The 7,867-nt window shown below is 35.2% G+C and overlaps 1 protein-coding gene across 7 annotated transcripts in view; it reads right to left on the reverse strand.

Moving 5' to 3' along the window:
- Window positions 1-7,867, reverse strand: part of LOC102681021 (teneurin-a) — a 401,303-nt gene that overhangs the window by 26,020 nt on the left and 367,416 nt on the right. For 6 of the 7 annotated variants that reach the window (XM_006614782.2, XM_006614781.2, XM_006614780.2 and 3 more), the window contains 3 exons: window positions 4,639-4,758; window positions 3,457-4,100; window positions 2,312-2,525 (listed from right to left, as the gene is read on the reverse strand). In XM_006614782.2, coding sequence (XP_006614845.1) covers window positions 2,312-2,525; window positions 3,457-4,100; window positions 4,639-4,758 — 978 coding nt within the window. The remainder of the gene's footprint in view (window positions 1-2,311; window positions 2,526-3,456; window positions 4,101-4,638; window positions 4,759-7,867) is intronic. The other variant, XM_031510006.1, reaches the window with a different exon arrangement.

The raw sequence follows: 7,867 nt of genomic DNA on the forward strand, positions 1-7,867 counted from the left end.
ATCAAATGTTTAATCCAGCATAGACTATTTCAGGATAATCTAACATAACCTAATATTATCAACAAGCACTCATTGTCATTATTATTGGCAAATTTCGAAAATATATTTCTTTTTTTCAGTTATACAAATTGTTCAAATATATCAAATGTTTAATCTAGCCTAGACTATTGTGCTCAATTTCAGGAAAGTAGTACAAATAGTCTACACTTAGCTTTGTTTTGGAGCGTCTTTTGAGAGAAAGCCGCTAAAGGGGGATGGGCATCGGCGATTGTGCCCTGGGCACCGACGAATGAGCTAACTTTTTAAATTATGGCATCGGAACAATTGCATTATTCCCGTGGATTCCAGCTGCCCCGGGGAAATTATGAAACTTAATTCCAAAGCGTCCCGGCAATGTGTCGTACGTTACCATTCACCTTATACACCACCGGGACCTGTTATACGCCATCTTTTGACAATATTTGACAACTCGCGTGAAGTATAAAGTGAAAAAGTTCATATAAATGTACGATTTATGAGCAAGTAACAAAAATTCACAATTGTAAATATAATTATATTACATATTAAATATCAAATTACGTTTTCAGGTAACAAATTAGATTCGAATACTAGCCTACCTAATCGTCAAACAAATGCATCCTCGATCGTGATATCAATGGTAGACTTTAATGCGAAACGAATATCCCCCCATCGTTTGTCGAAGAATGATAGGGAAAGGAGGCGTTACGACGAAATCGTGAGAATGTCAGAGACAAAGCGTCCCTTTTCCCGCGAATAATTTCCCCATTCGTTTCAACAACGTCATTTTTCCGTCCATGTTTCTGCGGAATAGGTCTGGCAAAGAACACTTGTGAGGCGTTTAACTCAAATTTTATTTCTTCTTTTTAAACGTAGAATCATGTGGACGAATTGAAGATTTTAAGAGACGTGCAATTTATAAATCGTTAAACATAATTGTAATTACATTAATTATAACTTAATTATTTTTAATTCCAATTGTAACTATCACACGAGAAAAAAAAAAAAAAACAACAGAAAAAGCACTTTCACATCGATCCTTCCAAAAGTGCGACGATACTAAATCAAAAATAATGCCAAGATGCTCTTCGAAAGGATTAAAACAACCATTAAATAGTACGAAACTAATCGTCCACTTGAATTGCAGCGATGGTTGACCCATATGTAAATTCAACGAGGGAACGTGCATTAATTATAGGTTATACACAGAGACGTGCGGTATACGCTCGGTTGGCGTACGAGGGAACGCGCATTACTAATACCTTGAATCTGTCTGGTATAGTAAAGGGCAGGACGTACGGTTGAATTATGGTGAAATTAATGGCGGCGTGACAAATATGAAGAAACAACATCCGACGCAGAAATAGACGTTAGGAGGTAAACGTTCATCCGCGAGCTGTACGCGTTTCCACTGCTCATTTTTAATGCTAAAATATGGCGTGACACATTGCGCATGCGCGCACACGCTTTAAGTACAATGTTACCCTTAATGAACTCAAAAGTTGGATCTATCCGAGACGTTTTAAGGGCACATTTAAATTCCGTGTCCCGTGACATTCATTTTTTCTGTTCTTCCTCTTTTCCTTTATTATTTCTACGTACAGTGTGTCACTGAGAATAAGTAAAAATCTACTCTTTTTAAATTGTTCTTATCCTCTTGAGAAATAAAAAGTAACAGAAAATGAATATGAATTATCGAATACGTTTACCTAACTCTTCCAATGATTAATTATTATAGATAAGAAAAATCAATAAACTAATTATAAAGATTCACGATATAAAACGATAATTTTCATTAATTGGTCATAGAATATCTTTTTAATCACTAATGCATATATCCTGGATAACCTATGTTTTAGCAAAGCAATTTTCGTTCTGGACGATTTTATCACTAGGAACGTTCTTAATTCAAGGGTAAGCGAGAAGCCGGTTAAACAATTGGTCTTAAGGGGTCGTTACTAGACGTCGAACGCAGACTTGGATCATTCGCCTAACTAAACTTCTCCCGTTCTCTCCTTACTTCGTTTATCTTTACCCTCTTCTACGCAGCTAAAGTCGTTAGCATTTTTATTGAGCAATTCCATTATGAAATTAGAATATATTTTTTTTTTGTTATCTTGCATTTAAACCTCTTTCTATAATATAATTACTTTGAATGTTCCACTCCACTATTTGAATTCATATTTTATTATCTATTTATTTATATGAAAATAGTAATTTTAATTCGCACAATGAAATCTATCTTGTTAAACGTATCCACGATGTGTAATAACCAGAGATGTTTTTAACTTACGTTCGTCGCAGAAACCGCCTTTCCACCCAGGATTACATACACAAGACCCTCTAACACACTGTCCGTGTTGATTGCAATCAGGAACTTGGCAGTCTCCTAATGGTATATCACATTCGGCACCTTTCCAGCCGTCTTCGCAATGGCACATACCGCCACCATATTGCCCGTGAGACGAGCACAGTACCGGGCACACGCTTTTACTGCAATCGGCTCCCTGAAAATTTTTATCGGTTCCCCTATTATCTTTTATTCTCTCTCTCTTTCCCCCTCTTTTCTCTTTCATAAATATGATCGACGAGCGACGTTAGCGACACCATTTCGCGATCTAATCGTTTCGATCAATGTGCAAGTAATTCTTTCGGAATGGTTACGCGAGAATAGTAGTGATGGACGGAATTGAATCGTTTCAGATTCAATAATACAATTGTGCGCAAGATTTGTGGCACCGGATTTTAGAGATTCTCGTTTGAACAAATGTTATTCTTTAAAATTATTGTCAGTTGATATTACGATATGGTTCTTAAATTATTTTTTTGAGGTTAGGTTGCATCCGTTCTTTCAATTTTTAGAACGCTTGTGAATTTATCTTCAGAACGATAGAAACGTGCAATTTAAAATAATATTAAAATTCTATTGTTGCTTATTAAGATAATTAATAAATTAATGAATTTCACATTTATTCTTTCGAAACATTATACGTACATATAATCGCAATAACAATTTATTATATTAATCTTAGAGTTTCGTAATCAATTAACGTAATATTAATGCGAATATGGCCATATGTTTATCTAGTTGAAGCGTATATATTCTAGCTATCCACTTGATCCTGATTAAAATGACCTTACCTTGCCCGTTACATAACGGGTATTTCACTTCATCAGTCGAGGACTAACAAGGGGAGTATATATATATATATCGTATAGATGAACGGTTCAACATAAATTTTGCACATCGAGTATTGTAATATATCAGAAACGCTAAGTTTAAAATTTCTGTTTTAAATTTAAAAAAAAAAAAAATCAAATCTAAGATTAATATTGCAATATATCCCTATATTCTTAATTAAAATCGATCTTCAAACTCCTCAACGTCTCAATCTTGCAAACTTAAGCCTTCCAAGAAACCTGAGAATACCTACGCACCTGATACCCATCGATACAGTCGCATTTTCCAAGATAACAGGATCCTCTTCCAGAACAGTCGTTCGGGCAGGTCGTCGATACACCCTCGGCTTCGGTCACGACCAGGGTGACCTTGTATGGCTGCAACTCATCGTTATACACCGAAAGGAACCAACGTCCAGTATCCAGATACTGAAGCAAGCTAACGTTCACCATCATCGGTTCCACGATCGTTCTCTTGATCAGCACATGTTGGTACGAGCGACTGTCACCAGATCGAGCCTCTGTCGCCGCCGTTTTCATGAAACTGACCGCCTCCGAACTGGTATCTCTTTTCAATCTATGATCCACTCTACCACCTTTCACAAATTCCACAAAATCATACTGCGTGACACTTGGCGCGACATTTCGCCTTCCGTAGACGGCAAAGTTCGCGCCCCAGGGCAGAGTAAGATTCAGTCGGATGAAGGCAGGCTGCTTGTTCCGGAACTCAGTGTTCCAGAAATGGTAAGGCGGGATCATGGCCGAGTGAGCCACGTTGTACGCCTGGAGCTCGAGCACCGCCGGCCATTGCTGGGCTGATTGCTGAATCTGAGGATCGCTCTGTTGGTCCCCAGCGCTGTCCGACGCACTCGAGTGCTCCGCAGTGCTTGTCGGTAACGACTCTGCGTGAAGAGAAGAGAAGAGAAATTTGATTATTTCTCGTGTATTTGTAAATGTAATTCTAAATATTTTAGAGAAATATCAAGAGATATTCGAATATTGTTTTAAAGAAAATTATTATTGACTTCAAATTCCAATATTTTATTGGCTAAAAATTATTCCGGTTTTTAAAATTCTATTTATTGGTATTTGTTAGTATTCTCTTCAATTTCAATAATATCTGTATCACGTTGTACGTATTGTATTGAATTCTCCGTTAATTTTGACTCCGTTTAAACGTTTGTCGCGCTATTTAATAGCTCATAGTCTTGCGACAAATGCATAGCAGTAGTGCAACTCGACGAATGTAGGTACACATCGGAACCGATATTATTCTCGATGCGGCCATTGTATAGTTATGTACGAGACGGCCGATATCAGGACAGGGGAAGCCATTCGAACGCGGCAGACGTCTCCCAAAAGCAATTACCGCGAGACGTCGTACATCGGAGTATTTACATCATGTATAGTGAATGCAAATTGATACCGCCTGATATTTACCTTCGGTGGGTATTTGCGTTGATATCGGGTCGTGAACGTGCGCGTTCTCATGAGTGACAGCCTTCACGTCTTGGACCACCACGCATTTCGTGCTGTCTATCGGCCGCATCGAGCTCACTGCTGAAAAGAAAACAGAGTTTGCCCTTTAACCATTAACAGGAATACGTCAATAATATGTCAAAGAGAGTCATTTCTGTTTCAAAATAAACAGATTCCTCGTTTCCATGTCTATGAATAATACTTTTGAAAAAATTATATTCGAAAAAATTATATATACTTTTGAAAAATTATATAAAAAAAATATATGAATATATGGATTGTTTAATATACAAAGGTGAAAAGTTTGTTTTTAGAAGTTAAACGATGTTTCCACATTTATAAAATCCATTTGATCTTGCAAAGAATGGCATCAAGAATGATACAATTTTAACATTGCTCGACCATCGCGATATTGTATCGCGTATAAGAAAGTTGCAGTACCATCGTTGGCCAGCTTTCTTTATAAATACAAGCGCACGTATATACACACAAGTACGTGTATATATTTTACGGTCTATACAACAAAAGTGCACGCAATCAACTTGTTATATTCTTAATGTAGGTGGCCACCACTTCAGACAAAATACCGCCGTAACGCGACTCTTTTATTGCACGAGGTATCAGGAACAAGGCTTTGGCCGAATGTACCGTGATGTCCTAATGGCTTCATAAATTTAAACAATCGCTTTCGAATTACATGGGACACTAGATATCCATGAGGCGACCTCTCTTAGTAACTTTTCAAGATGGCAATCCGAATGACAAAGACCGCGTCTTTGTTTCCGTATTTAATGCGTATAGTCGATAATTGATGAGTAGACACGATAAAGTTTGTTCTTTGTGAATAGTGAAGTGTATTTTTGTATTGCGAAAGGAAATAGATTAAAAATCTGAACGCAATATTTTGTTCAAATTATTCTCTGTATTCTTAAGATTATTTATGACAACATAACCTAACCTTTAATTATTTAGTAAATAAGAAAAAGTGATTTTTTCTTTGCTATAAAAATAAGATTGCGTGAAAGCATAATGCTTTCATAGGATTATAATGTAACTATAAATCATATTTCTATTTATGTACTATGTGTATATACTATGTGTACTCTAATGGAAAGAAGCCATAAATTATATAGAATATGTGAACTGTATAGAATATATGATTTTTATTACAAAGATTCTGTCATGCATATTATGATACGTGATTTTCTCTATAAATTCATATTCTGCGATTTCTTATATATCATTATAGTTTACATACAGCAAATTCTTAAAAACAAATCATAATTCTAGTTAAACGATTATCATTTGAATTTGCAATGATCATTAAAATATTTATGGTAACACTTTACAAATATAATTTCAATATTATTTATTGATTGTAAAAGAAGCAGGAGCATTTGATATTCTTTCATGATGATCTATACATATGTACTCAATTTATATATGAACAAAAACATTAGCTTTAGATTGAATGGAGGAAATAAATTTTAATAAAGAGGTTAAAGATACAGATGTAAGTGTTTTAACTATTATAATTTTTGCTTCTTTCAATTAAATAATATTTTTTTCTGGTATTTTTTTTTCATAATAAAAAATTAATGAGATATTTAAGATGCTCTAAATGATATTTATTACATCTTTCAGATAAGAAGAACATCAAATTTAAAATGGTAATAGATCTCACAATAAAATCTTTATTCCCAACCATGAATTATCATGACTGATATCTTTCTCTACTATTTGCAGTACAATGCATTATTTAATAACATCTTGACTTATCAATGCATCTCATTTTGTGCTTTCAGCTGAATTCATGCATTATTATCGAATAATTTGACAAAAGAGAATCACATTTTGATTATTAATATTTCACTGTATATTCGTCTATTTCTCTCTTTTTTTTTTTAAACTTTTTTTTCATGTGTTTTGTTGCATTTCTTTGATTTATTAGACATCTCTTATTGCATGTGCAATAGTATATCCGCAGGAATCACATGGTCGGCAGTAGTGAAAACCGTCCAATCACATGCGAAGTCGTTGTCATACTGACAGAGATAGTAATTTATGTGCAGAGTAATATTTTCTTTTCCACGTCATCCGGCTGGATTCATGGGCCGGCAAATAGAATTCTCACGTGCATGACATTGTCGAGTGTGTTCCATTAGTGCATCGACGATTGATATGTATATTTGTCAGAATGATCTTTGTGATCTATCTATATCGAGCTAAAAGTCGATTTTTGTCACATTTTATTTTCATTATTATTTTTTCTTCATGCATTTAATCGATATTATTTTGTTTTTTTTTTAATTATCTTTTAAAATAATTAAAAAAGAAATATCAAAATAAGAAACAATTATTCTGTGTCAAAATTTTCTTTTAGACTCTATCAATTTACCATCGATTCATCATTCTTTAGACAAAGGAAAAAGAATGAAAGAAAAAAGACTGAAAATAAGATGAAAAACTCCAAGGATACAATTCCAATTACGATCATCGATTGTTTGATTCCACGTGTCACTGGCGAGGGACAAATTACTGTCTCTTTCACGTGAAAAAGTGGACGCATGCGATCTCTATGTTTCGGTGATTTGCACGCAACTGTAGAAAAATAGATTAACTCTGGTTGCAGAGACCGTATACTGCGAAATAACTGGAAAAGAAGGAGTGTCCTCGCGAGATCGACGCCGCTCGTTACGTAACTATCGTTGGAAATTGAGTTGCAGTGAACTGTGAACTGACCTTATTTCGTTAGCATCAAGAGCAACCATGGCGACGTTTTCGTCCTCATTTCTCGTCGATCGTCAACCACCGTTTCTACGTGCATTACGTGTGTCACACGAGTTTCTCTCTTCTGTGTATTAGCTCGTGTGCAACTATGTTGCCTAACCTCGAATTACGAATTCGAATTGCATTTCTTCTATACGTGTGTTAAAACCCATACGTGTGGCGAATTTTATTGTAGGAAAGGTGAATTGAAATTCGCGAAACTCCAAATAAGTTGTTCGACTTTGAAGATGAGGTTTGGATTTCCCTGTGGGCAGTGTGAATAGTGGAAGTCGAAATTCATAACGTAAACACACACACACATATACATATATACATACACAAAAGAATGTAACTTATCAAAGTAGGTTCAACTTGTGAAAGAAATATCGCGTTTTAATGAACTTTTGTCATTTTTTTTTTT

Source organism: Apis dorsata, unplaced genomic scaffold, assembly GCF_000469605.1.
Source record: "Apis dorsata unplaced genomic scaffold, Apis dorsata 1.3 scaffold_197, whole genome shotgun sequence".
NCBI classification, from domain to species: domain Eukaryota; kingdom Metazoa; phylum Arthropoda; class Insecta; order Hymenoptera; family Apidae; genus Apis; species Apis dorsata.